At 43.1% G+C, this 13,909-nt stretch overlaps 1 protein-coding gene across 1 annotated transcript in view; it reads right to left on the bottom strand.

Moving 5' to 3' along the window:
* Positions 1-13,909, bottom strand: part of cntn4 (contactin 4) — a 130,609-nt gene that overhangs the window by 78,022 nt on the left and 38,678 nt on the right. The window contains exon 4 of the mRNA XM_080788291.1: positions 3,052-3,147. Within this exon, the coding sequence (XP_080644417.1) occupies positions 3,052-3,147 (96 nt within the window). The remainder of the gene's footprint in view (positions 1-3,051; positions 3,148-13,909) is intronic.

The raw sequence follows: 13,909 nt of genomic DNA, 5'->3' as shown, positions 1-13,909 counted from the left end.
CCTGGAGCTTTACCTGCCACCAGGGAATCAATCAACTTCAGGAGCAGCTCACAGAGAGGAGAGCACAGCGGCGTGCACAGCGGCACCAGCGTGCTAGGGGTCCACCGACCACCGCTGCTGCCTTCCCCTGTCCCTCCTGTGACAAAATTTGCGGATCACGCATCGGTCTGAGCAGCCATCAGGCTATGCACAGACGACAGACACAACAATAATTATCCCTTGAACTTTATTTGGAGCAACGTCATCATCGACATCGATGGACTGCCATAAGCAGCAAAGTGTGTGTGTGTGTGTGTGTGTGTGTGTGTGTGTGAGTGTGTGAGTGTGTGAGTGTGTGTGTGTGTGTGTGTGTGTATGCGCGTGTGTTTTTAGTGGTGGCAAAACATCCAATTGGTGGTGAATATGTTGACATTTTAATGACATGAGGCTGTGGTCTATGTGTAGGGTATTGTCATGGCATGCCATATGATATCCTAAGTGATGGCACTATTTTAATTACTACTAGGCCGATGCCCGATGGGAACGATGCCTGCTGGGAACAATGCCCATTGGGAACAATGCCTGCTGGGAACGATGGCTGTTGGGAATGTATTACCCTCCAGTTATGCAATACCTGTTGTATTCTAAAGCTGCGTTCAGACCTGAATGTATAAATTTGCCTCGGTTCGTCCCGTATCTACCACGGCAGGTCGTGCCGAGCCCATTTGCGCAATTCCCGTCTTTGCATTGACTTTGTATGTAACCGGGCCACTCTAACCATCCAAGTCTGAACGCACCTTTAGAGCAGGATCTATTATCATAGTACCTGGAGCTACGTCAATACAATGATGTCATATTGATGACATCAGAGATTTGTGTGTTCTCCAACATGACGTCATGAGGCATCCAAGTCTATGGATTTTTTACAGGACTTTTTTATTCTGTATAAACTTTTTAGGCGAAGTCAGTGGCAAAATAAATTACTATGACGTCATGTCGTTGATAGTGGATTCAGCAGATCAACTCATCAAAGGCACCTCTCACTCCGCACAAGTGTGATGTTTGAGGGACGCTATCCCCTCACAGTCTGGCTTTTCAAATCACGTCATATGGCAGCCAAGTCTACTTTATTAGAGCACTTTAAACCAGTGGTTCCAAAACTTTTTCATGTCAAGGACCCCTAAATCGATTTATTTATTAGCCTGCGGACCTCCATTTGAAAAGATATACCAGGGACCCTATAATAGAAGATTTTTATTACGGTTCTAGCAGTGATTCTCAACCATTTTCATTTCAAGCACCCCCAGTTTGACATTACGGATCCAAATGTAATGGCATTTTCATCTCTGGGACCCCAATTTATATTGTACAATGAATGTTAGTTTAACTCTGAGAGTGTACAAATGGAACTAAATGGACCCATTAGGGTCGGTTTGGTTCACTATCATTTTGCTGGGGACCCCCTGGAACTTCCTCAAGGACCCCTGGGGGTCCCCGGACCTCACTTTGGGAACCGTGGCTTTAAACAAACATTACCAGGCGCCCCCCCCCCCACTTCACATGAGTATGATTTTTTTATCCGCGCTGTTGAAAAAGCTTGAAGTACAAGTGTGTGCCTACAGTATAATGCTGTTACCAACTGTATTGCACATGGTTATTAGAGTCATATGGGGGTGGTCAATAACCTGACGCTGCCAGATGAGGGCGGTATTGCGGAAACATATTCCCCAACACAACACTCATCTGGGATCTCTGACAGAGTTGAGCCCTGAGTCAGATCTGCTTCGTACCGAACCAATCAGCGTGAGCTAAAGGCGGGATGCGGATGTGACGGTATATAGACACGTCGATATGATTGGTTGTGTTTGCACGCCCACACGGTGATAGACAGACGCTCCCATCCAATCATCTACCATGTATCTTGAAAAAAAGGAACAGCCCCGTCATCGAATTTGCTTCCGCGATCCCAGATCCAAATAAGCTGTGAAACAAATTTGTGTAGCAAGCTTTTTGGATCTGGCAGCGTCAGGTTAGGTGGTCAAAGGTTAGTGGGTAGAAAGGCCATCTGGTAAATACCAGTTTGCCTCCAGGCCTGACCATGTCTATGTGTCAAAGTTTCCCTGAGAATTACTTCTAGTAACTAGACTAGAAGTCTAGTCACTTAACCCCTAATCTGCTCCCACCCAAGCCGTCATCATCAGCTGGGTGAAGCTGGAACTGAATTTAAAATGCTGCATAGTTTTCTAGACTTCCAGAGTTTGTAACTAAGCATTAGTTGAGAAGTCCCAACCAGACACAAGCTTACAACAAACACAATGTTTTTTCCGTTATTGTCCATTGCATGTAACTGAACATAATTCTATAGACTGCATAGCAGCTACAGTACAAGCATAGATCGATGGTGCACGCAATAATACAATTCTACCAACTGTAATAGCTAATACCTAAGGAATTTCTAACAGAGCAGCGGTTTGTTTATTTATTAGGTGAACGTTTTAAAATAATGATCCACCACTGGAGTTTCTTATTGGAAAAGCATGCCTTTAGTCAATTGGTGGTAACAAATTACAATGTATAGCCCATGTATCCAGGAGTTCTGGGGAAGTGTTGCTGAAAAAAAATCAACTAATAGTTCAATCCAGCTGTTGATGAAAAGAGAATATAGAGTTCCAATCAGTGGCTGTAAGGGAGAATCGTAAGTAGTCCCATGGCAACAAGGGAGTTACAACTCCCATGGCTAACAGAGGATACTCACATCTAGTTGCTGCAATGAATCACTTAGAAATATCCTATTCCCCCACAGTGGCTGGTGCAAGGTGTTTGTTAGCACCAGTGAACAAAGGACATGTGCAGCACAAACAACTTTGTCTGAAAGATAAACTATAGGCAAAAGCAAGCCAAGAGGTAAACAGGGATAAAGCGCAACCTTACTATACAAATACCTATCTGGACTGGAAGCATTACAATAATGCAGTTTTGGAGCAGGAGTTTCTTAAACATAATTTTCAGAATGCCAGTCGCCGAGTTCTTTTAACTCAGTAACTAAACACAGCAAAAAGAGTGTTTGCTTACCTCCAGAATGAGGGGGAGGGCCACAAAGCAGAACCACCCCTTGTCCCTCACGGACAGACACAGAGCTTCTTCTATGCGTCTTGAAGTTTTCCAAGTCTGAAAGATAAAAGGTATTGAGTGAAGACTTCTTAGCGCACAGGCCCTGACAAACCTGATAATTTGTGAACATATACAGTACTGTATCATCAAGTATTAGAGGTACAAAATGAGTTATGACTGGCTTAGACTGACCGAATAGCTAATAGAGTGCAGGACTTCTCAGCTCAAAACTCATCTTTGGAAGAAAAAAAAATATTGATGCTTTAAAAGTTATCACCAACAAATACCTTTCCTCATAGTCAGAAACTTTAAAACATTAAACATTAGAATATTAGAATAAGACATTTTCTGTTCACTAATCTCTAGCTAACCATCTCTGAATTCATTGCATTTGAATACTTGGAGCTCAAGGTCAGAAAAAGCTCCCCTTTGTGTGTGCAGGAGTATTGTGATGTCAAGTATGAGTAAAGGCCTCCACAGACCAAGCTGTCTTGTTCTGACAATCTGTGACTAACTAAGGACACATTGGGTGACGCCAAGTGACGTTTCATGTTAAAAAGTTGCTCCAAACACACTGCACAGACTACAGCTGACAATAGGCTGATGCAGTGTTCCGTGCTTGCATAAGATGAAATGACTCCAGACAGTACAATCCTGGGCTAATGAATAACCTATACCACTTTTCTACTAAAAGATGTACAGTACATATGATACTGTACTGTATATGCACATATTTTGTGTGTCGCAGTCGACACTCAAATCTTGTTTAGGAATGTTGGACTGAAATGGATGGCTGGATGGATCCAACAACCAATGTAGACATCATTGTAGCCCCGCCTCGCTAAAAAGCAAATTGACCATTAACTGACCAAATCAGCTATGCTATTTAAAAGAACATCTAAAATATTGACAATATATTTGCTTTCAGTTTGAGGAATTGTGAAAATTCTAGGTGAGGAATAGAGACAAATAGACATGAGGGAAGTGTTTGTTAAACAAGAACTGATTATCAGTTAATTACCAGTGGCTGCCTTACACACAATCTCCAGAATTGTGCTATGAAATGTCTGTCTGTCTGTCTGTATTTATGTGTGTGGAAACAAGTTAAAACACAGTGCCACGTGACACCTCCTGAAACCTTTATTTAATGTATCCCGTTGGCACTGACACCTAATGACGCATTAAATAAAATAATAATAAAATAAATTATTGATCTAATCCGGTGTGCACGTGATGACGTGCACATGACATGCACAACAGATTTTAATTGGCTTGTATTTGTCACAATGGCCAAAAATGGCACAACCTCTACACTTTCGTGTTAACCAGGTGGCACTAAATTAGATTTATTAACAACAGGATCTGTCGAGGTGACTCTGTAACTGACAGTGTAGCCTTAAGGCTCATACATAGTCTGGATTTTCGGTAGTTAGGTGACCACCGAACTACAACATGACGTCACGAGCCGCGGTGAAGAGCAAACCACCGCCACCGCTCCAGCCCTTCTCTCTGTTTTTACTCACCACCGCTCAACGTTATTTCAGCTCCGGTGGTCAGCTCACCACCGGAGCGGTGGTCACCTCACCACCAAAAATCCAGACTATGAATAGGCCTTTAGCCTACTACAAATGGAACCAAAGGACCCTTTTATAACAATAAACTCTGATGGAAATACAAATGGACTGTTATGGGTCTATTTGGTTGTATTTGTGCACTAGTCTCTCAGGTAGCACATTCTCCGGTTGCAGTGTTGACATTGGCGTCAAAATAACGGGGGTCTGAATGTGTTACTGTTAAATCAAGGGGTGTGCTCTCGTGACCGTTTCGACTATTCGGCATTAAAAGTGTCTGGGTTCTGGGTCCTGGGTCCTGGGTCCTGGGTCCTGGGTCCTGGGTCCTGGGTCCTGGGTCCTGGGTCCTGGGTCTCCCCCCCCCCCCCCCCCCCCCCCCTCTATGGGTTGTGTAGAAAGGCAGCCAATCAGAACTACGCGCGCATGTTGAAGTTTTCATGGGTATTCATAGACCAGTGCTGTTCAAGCCACTGTTAAAAAAATATTTCTCTAGTAAGTATAGCCTATAGCCCTAGATGTAAGGGTAAACAGCCCTCAGCATTGCCTCTGGCTACATTACAACCCCCTGTGGTTGTGTGCTTGACAGTGAAGGTGTGGAGAATGACAAGTTGTAATTAACTATTTCCACAGTATCCACAGAGTTCCACAGAACAGACATTTTAAGAAAGAGACATTTTACTCTTTTGCAGAATTTTCTCCTATACACTAGATGCAACAATAAAGAAACCTTAAACTTTGAACCTTGAACGATGTAACTAACTCATCTTATGTGGTTCAAGCTGTACTTGGAGTACATGATGGATTTGCACGCCATATAGATGATCTAAACTACAGGCTCACAATACCGAAAATGTCAAGCTTGTAGATCTGCTATTTTCAGTGCATAACTCTTTGTATGGACTATACATGAATCATTACAGCGCCTCCTCCAAGGCTTGTTTCATGGAAGAAGTTTTAAAAGACGTGTAAATTAATTTCAATTTCATTATTCTATTGTACCGTATATAATTAGTGGCACTGGCTAATGTCAGTAGGCTACTGTGTGAGATGTGCACATGCATTGTGAATGAAGCACATTCACGCAAAATCAATAGTGACACACTCTAATAACGGCAGAACAGCAATCTGCAGGCTCTCTAGTATGCAGAAGGCATTGTGCTGTGGTAGGTCACACAAGAGGGATTTTAATAGCACCAGTAGTTATCAGGTTACCATTCATTCATCACACACACAACATTAAAAAGTTATTCCTACAGGTATAGTTTAGAAAACTAAATTACCTTCCAGCTAAAACTAATTTATGCTTGACAATTGATGAAAATAATAACAAGCCACAAACATTTCCAACAATTACTGCCCTGCGGGTGTGTCTGTAAAGATAATACAAAATTCTACAGAGTCTTCATGGATGAGTTGTTCTCTTGGTTACTTGGGAAGTGAATGAATACAGTCCAGTCCACTTTATAATTCCTCAAAAAAAGAACTAGAAGCTACTGAATAGATTACATTTGTGCAAACATTGTTGTGTGAAACAACTATTTTGTGGATGATGATAGTGTATTGTGAGTTTAATCACTAAAACCCTATACTCTCTTGTACGACATTTAAATAAAAGGGTGCAATAGTATTTGAAGCGAGGTGGCATATTGCAACTGATTTATCAGCACATATTGCTCAAATTGGATTAATTAACCTTAATTAACCTTGTTCCATAAAATGCTCCGCATTGCCATGTTACCCCAAGCAGTGATGCAAGCATGAGTGCTTGTTCTCCTTCTAGAGCTGCTCAATGAAAAGGCTTGAGCGGAACTGCAACCAAATCGCTTTGAAATTAGATTGCCGATTAGTTCAGCTCCAAGAGCAGATTTAAATGTAAAATTATTGGGCTCACTGATTTATGAAGAGTACTATAAGGTCAGTTAATATATGTCATATTGGCTGTAGGACAAGTCTATTAAGAAGCAACCTTTAATTATTTCTTAAAAACATAAATCTCCTCTTAACCCATGAATACATTTTAACTAATAGGTATTTGACTCTAAAGCCATATTAAGGAAAGCTATTCACAATATTTTCCCACAGATTAGTTTCAAATTAGACACCTAAATCGATTTACTTCAGCCACACCTCTGCAATTTAACAATTCTGGCTAATGATCAGGCAATATAAAAAGCAACCAAATTTGGTTGGCAAATGCGGAAGTGCAACCGAGCGCTCAATGTTAAAGCCCAGCTGCACGGGGTTTCCTCGTCATGAATCCACGGGTCCGCCTGCAGTTCATGCTCCAACCACTAGGGCCGAGTGCTTTAACGCTGGTGTGCCTCACTGGGAGCTTGGTAGTGACACCTATCCCACACCTGGCCAGACCCCCAATTTAGGACAAAGGAGGTTTTGGGTGTCAAATGACCGAGCCCTCTGTACTGTTAACTATAAAGATCCAACTGATTTACTATCATCAAGGATGATAGTAAATCAGGGATCATATCATAGTGAATGCGACCTGCTGTCCAATTAAGCCCATATATGGAGATCCCTGATGTCCTCAATATTAGTATATGGATATATGTCAGAACTTGTTCTGACATTCCATATGTTGATCCTTCTTCATCCATCCTTCCTCTTCAATGTCTCTCTTTTGACTGATACCTGTCCATTTAAACTCTAGACGGGCCTGCCCCAAAGTTATTTGTGCAGCCGCAAAGTTACTTGTGAAGCCGCGCCCGGCAGCCGGCAAAAACTGGCCCGAAAATTAAGGCCCGGCCCTACCTGGGCCCTCATCAAACCCTGTACACTCAAGACACTACCACCGCTGCCACCCTTAGATCGCCATATATGTTCTGGCATATGTTGATCTGACCTCATCAAACCCTGTACACTCAAGACACGCTGCATATATGGCCAGTGCATGTGAGCTCGCACCTTTAGGGTGAGGTCGCTTCTCGCCCTCAGGTGTTTTACTGGTAGCATAGACCAGGGGTTTTCAACGTTTTTGTCTGGGGACTCCCGGAAATGCTTTGGCAATGTCTCGCGCAAACCTACACTCTGAGTGCCTGGATCTGGATATTTAATGCTCTTTTGGCCATAACTTCCATATTTTTTCCTGAAAGAAATTTAATTACGGTACCAGTGAAACGGTTAGGCTGTCCTATAAAAGATGCTTCTTAGTCGACTAGCCTGAGCTCATCAGGCGAGCCAGCAAGCCCTGACGGCAAAGGCCCTGGTCACATGTTCTCGTGAGGCTGCTCTTTGGAACAGCAAAAAAGGGTCCTGCCAGAGGATATTATGGCTACGCTCCAGCTCATACAGTAGGATAATAAAAGGCCCTGGGCCATACTGTATGTAACTGGGTGCCCAGTAAAATATTAGTACAATTTTACCAACTTACTAGAAAACTGGAATAATATTAGTTACTTTACATGTATATGATTATGTATTATACATTAAACATTTATTTTATTTTATTTTGTTCGTTTAACAGATTTTTTCCCCTGGGTGCTACACTCCCTCTGCCAACCTGGGGAGAGCAACGAACTGACATGAGGAGTCCAAGCCTTTTCCTTTCACCTGACGGGGGCGTTATTCCAAGCATGATGATGCGGAGGAGAGAACACGCCCCCAGCACCCACAGCATTCCCAGCGGGAATCGAACCCGGGACCTTCTATAGCTGTGAGGCCACAGCTTGAGTTCTCAATTTCTGCACAAACCCGACTTGGCCCGACCCGCTAATTAGTAGGACCAGGCCGGGCCTCGGGCTCCATGAAAAAATATATATATTTCATTGTTTTATAATAAAAATAATAATAATTTGTTCAGTCTGTTAGTGTATTTATCTATTATGAAGATGGTGTTGAGTGGCGTTTCACTTGTGTGGAGTTCTCAAATTCTACCCAACCCGACATGATGATTTAGGGCCGGGTCGGGCCTAAAATGTATGCTAATTAGTCTGGCTGGGCCGGGCCTTGGGCCGGACCAGTTAAGGTGCATTCAGACGTGAATTTAAATATTGTTCGTCCCGTTTGTGCTGCGCCAGGTCGCGCCGCGCCCGTTCGCGGCGCTCACGCAACTTCTCGTCTTTGCAATGAACTTTGTATGTAATCACGCTGCTCTAACCATCCAAGTCTGAACGCACCTTTAGGGCCCAGTTAGGGCCGGGCCTTAATTTTCAGGCCTGTTGAGATTGAGAAATCCAACAGCGCTACCGACTGCTCTACCGTGCCCCCCTATTGCAAAACATTCTAAAATAGTAGCGAGATTGGGGGTATATTATATGCTTCAGATACACTGGATACTGTATAGTACACAGTAAAATCCTGGGGGCAGGTCCACTTTTACACTTTCAGACTTAAATCAGCACTCCTAATTTCACAGTGTAACTCCCCTCTCTTCCTGTGCCCGGTATTGTACAAGTCATAAATGACACGTCATAAGCACAGTACAGGAACAGCTCATAACATTTAAAGCCACTTGTGATTCATGTAATTGTTTGCCGTTACCCCTTACTAGAAAAACAACACGCCGCATGCACACTAGAATAATTGAGCATATGGATACAATCCAGGGATGGGATGACAAATTTGCTGTCGATATATTCATATTCACATTCATATTCAGTCTGCAAATCACACATCACTGTGAATTACAGTTCCTGAGCTTAGAAAGTCCCCAAACATAACAGGGGAGGTGACCATATAAAGTGTTTGAGACCAAAGCCCTTTAGATATTGAGCTTTAATTACTTAGTGGCTCCCAATGGCATGAGGAATAAATCAAAATAATCCAACTAGTTGCTTGCCGGATTAGTCGTCTGCAGCTGAACTCTTGGCTGAAGTCAGCATGTAATTAGAGGTTCACGCCCAAAGCGATGTACGGGGTTCAAGCCCCTATTGTTTTGAGGAAGAAATTATTCTGCCGCAGTTCAGACAACTTTCAGGAACTGGGCCAAACATTGAGGGAGAGCGAGTGCAATTTCCAGCAGCGGAGTCGCTGTCTCGCCGGCACCTGCCAATAGCAGCCGCAGCAGTGTTTCCGCATTAGTCCGACACCCTACCCCAAACCCTAACCCAACCCTAACCATTTTTAACCGGCAACGCATTTCGGGAGCCACGGGTGAGTTTTAACCCGCCACACTGACTCCCTATATCCCAAACCCTAACCTCACAGGGAAGCCACAGGTGTTTTTTAACCAGCCACGCATGTGTCTTACCGGCAACGCATGTCAGGAGCCAACTGACACTGCCGCGGCAGCGGCAGTGTCTGCCACCAGAGAATGCACTCGCTCCTTCTGGAGGTCACATCTACATATGTACCTGAAACGTATTAGACCACTAGGGGGCACTATAAATACAATAGAAATAGGTGTGACCAAACACAAATTAGAAGAAATGTAAATGTTTAGTTTGTCCAATCATTACACACTCACAGGATATGTTTAATACCATTGTTGAACCAGGTGTAAAGTTATCTTGAATAGGCCTGGCACCACCAGTTCAAAACTTGAGCATAGGCATCATTTGCAAAAAATCAGTGACAGTTTGTCCAGGTGGATATGTTTAATTATGTTCTGGAAACATATCCCCAAAAGGTTTTTGAAATTGAAGTGTAGGGGGTGACAGCATTGCCACAGATTTTTGCCCTAAATTAATGAGCGTGCTACATGACTAAATTGTAAATTGAAAAGTTCACCTGGGCTGAGATGTTCATTGCATGCAAATGAGCAGCAGTCTGAAGCAGCCAGGTTTGCTTAATCAAACACACCAACTCAAATGCAAAAGAAAAGCTTTTGGATGGATATTTGAGTCTCAGTGATACAATCTGGTGACCACACAAATGCCCACAGAAAGCTTTCGAGTGTCCCTATAGGCATCACTCCCTTTCATCTGAAAGCAGGATAGAAGGTTAGATAAAAGCACCTCATCCTCCCAAAAAATATGAGCCAATAGAACAAAGCAGTCAAAGGCAATAGACATCTGAGGTAGCCTACTGACTTTATTCCCCAAAAACCCTTCTGGCATTATTTTAGGGCTGAGATAAAAGCTTTTGTGATAAGTGGCAATGCCTATGTCAGTAAAGCCATTGATCGTCCCTGCCCAATTTAAAGACATACAAAGCTGAAAGCATGAAGTAGTAGATGTAAAAACTCAACTGCCCCACCCACCATCACACACTAGTGGTAAGGAGCAGAAAGAGTGGAAATGATTTTATACAACAAACAGATTGTGAGTGTGACAAAAACAAAACGTTTTTGTAATTATTCTTATTTTTGAGCGGTGCCTCTGCTCCATTACGCAGCTATGTGTGTCCCTATGTATGTCTATGCGCCCCAGCACGGATGAGCACGGAAAGTTGCAACACGATAACTGTCATTTCTCGACCTTTTCGGACGAGGGAAGGCTCGCTGGGACCGGGCTGGCCACCTGGCCATGTTCCTGGCTCAAACAAGTGCTCTGATTTACCTGTGGCATGTGAGGTAAATCGCATATATGTAAGGATCTGCCAGCAGATGTCACTGTTGAGGCCTGTTTGCCTGTTTTAACCCATTCTGGGTGGGAACCCCTTTTGGTGTTTTAAGCATTATGTTATGCTTTAGCTGTTGAAAAATAGCAGATCTACAAGCTCATAGTGCGGCACCGAGTGCCGCGCTACGAGCTTGTAGGTCTGCTATTCTTTTTTTTATCGTGAAAATGTGGCGCAAATCTTTTAACTCATATCTTTGCTTCTGCAGGGGGGTCCCTGGAACAACATATTCTCATTCTCAGATGGGGGGTCGGCATCCAATTACCCTTTATGGGCTCATTGACCCCAATTTTTTTTTGAGAACCACTGATATAGAATGTAGAATTATTTAGAAGACATTTGTAGAATCGAACTTAGGTCTAAATGGGGTAATTGCAGCTCAAAAGGGTTCAGAATACACACCGAAAACACAGACCACCGTAAATCCACTGAATGTTCAAAGTTCAGGTTGTTTGGGTGTATATAGGTCATAAAACCTAAAATAAAAAGGAAAAATAAAATAATAAATAAAATTAATGTCTTGGAGCCAGTTCAAAGGCACCAACAACAGCAAATGTGTCAAAGAAAGATTCCACACATATCAATTTTTTTTTTCAAAGTTTTCATCTAGCATGGTGGTACAAATTTTGCGACGGTAAGCGTACACTATAGCCTCAGTGCAATCTTCAAAGGGGAAGCGCATAACGATGATTAATGATCTCAGAACAAGTAAATGTGACGCCCCATCTAAAACCATTAGCATCAATTATTGTAAACCTGGCTTGACATTACAAACAATGATCCAGATTGGCCTGATGATCACATGGCAGACATATGAGCATTCCAAATGCCAGCACGACTTATCATACTTCAACAAGCCTGTCCAACCATAACCATGTGATTCATTGCAACCTGCAGCTCCTTAAGGATACTCTTTGTCTTCCAGTAGCTATGTGTCTGTACGTGTGTGTGTGTGTGTGTGTGTGTGTGTGTGTGTGTGTGTGTGTGTGTGTGTGTGTGTGTGTGTGTGTGAGAGTGTGTGCGTGTTTGTGTGTAAGTGTGTGTGTGTGTGTGTGTGTGTGTGTGTGTGTGTGTGTGTGTGTGTGTGCGTGTTAGTGAGTGCGTATAAAATAAGTAGAAATATGTTCTGCACCTGCACAAACACTGGGGTGGAGAGATTGCCATTTCAAATGATGCACTACAGTGGGTCTGATTATACTCGTAATTTCTGCACAGCTGCGCTAGTCCATGGGGCAGCAGTTCTGACATGGATTGGATTATACTACAATCAACGCAAGGCAAGCTCTAGTGAAGCTTCTTCCAGACAACTGAAGGACTTGTATTGTGTGGCAAGAGGCCACTTAGGTCTACTGTCCTAGTTAACTCCATCTTGCGTGTGTCTTTCTTTTGATTTGACGCCTTTTCTCACAATTAAGTCATTATATGCCAATGAATTCCTGCCACTGCTGTTGTACCCTACTGGTTCACCTGCTAGTGAAGAGCCCTGACCGGCAGGACATAGTGCCTCCGTCTTTATCATCTCGTTCAATTTCAATAATAATAATAATTTGAAATAAAATAATGTTGTTCATAATGAAGTGATGAACAACATGTTTAGAAAAGGAGGAAATGACAGCTAAAATAAAGCAAATCCCACTCTCACATTCCACAGCAACCAGAAGTACTGAATTACTGGATGGTGATTTGTCCAAACAGCTTTGTGGGAATGCAGAATGCATTTCCCCAGAAGTGGACTTGTCCACTGCTGGGGAAATGCATTCTGCATTCTGCATTCTGCATAATGTTCAGTTGGTGGTGTTTGTGAGGTATTATGCTATACCAGTGATAAATGAAGTTGTGTTCAATGCAGATTCAGGAGTGGAGAAAGCCCACTGCTCAACCTGATCACTCAGCTTCCCCATCTCCTTATCGAGTTCACCTGCGTCCTACAGTCTCACAGCCAATCACGTAACATTCCCCACAGCATAAATACATTATGCTCTTATCTCATCCCTTACCTGTTTGATACTGCCTCGCGCTTTCAAATCCCCCCCCCCTACTCCCCAAGGGGGGCAGCGTCCGAGCCGAGGCGACCGATCGCTCCCGAGACTACGCCCCCACCCTGAGTCTCGCCATCCTCGGGCTCCTCATCAATACACCTGCATCTCACTTGTGGTCTCTTACTAGTGAATGGTCAGTTGGTGGTGTTTGTGAGGTATTATGATGATACCAGTGATAATGGTCAGTTGGTGGTGTTTGTGAGGCATTATGATGATACCAGTGATAATGGTCAGTTGGTGGCGTTTGTGAGGTATTATGATGACACCAGTGATGATGGTCAGTTGGTGGTGTTTGTGAGGCATTATGATGATACCAGTGATAATGGTCAGTTGGTGGTGTTTGTGAGGCATTATGATGATACCAGTGATAATGGTCAGTTGGTGGTGTTTGTGAGGCATTATGATGATACCAGTGATAATGGTCAGTTGGTGGTGTTTGTTTTTCCAGTTCCAAGTATTTTGTAGTGATGAAATTGCATACAATATATCGCAAATATCGCAATATATCGAATATTGTGATATTATCGAGGGCCTAATATCGCAATATATATCGTATCGTGAGGTGCCCATATCGTCCCACCCCTACTAAAGAGGTCCTTTGTCCACCAGTCGACTTTGAGGCTTAATCAGGAGTTGTAGTAGCCATAGGGTAATCTAAGCGTTGGACATTGCTCTTGTCTTCATGTCTTTATGTGT

Source organism: Protomyctophum bolini (genome assembly GCF_963924005.1).
Source record: "Protomyctophum bolini genome assembly, chromosome: 2".
NCBI lineage: Eukaryota > Metazoa > Chordata > Actinopteri > Myctophiformes > Myctophidae > Protomyctophum > Protomyctophum bolini.
This window is presented reverse-complemented; position numbering and strand designations above follow the sequence as displayed.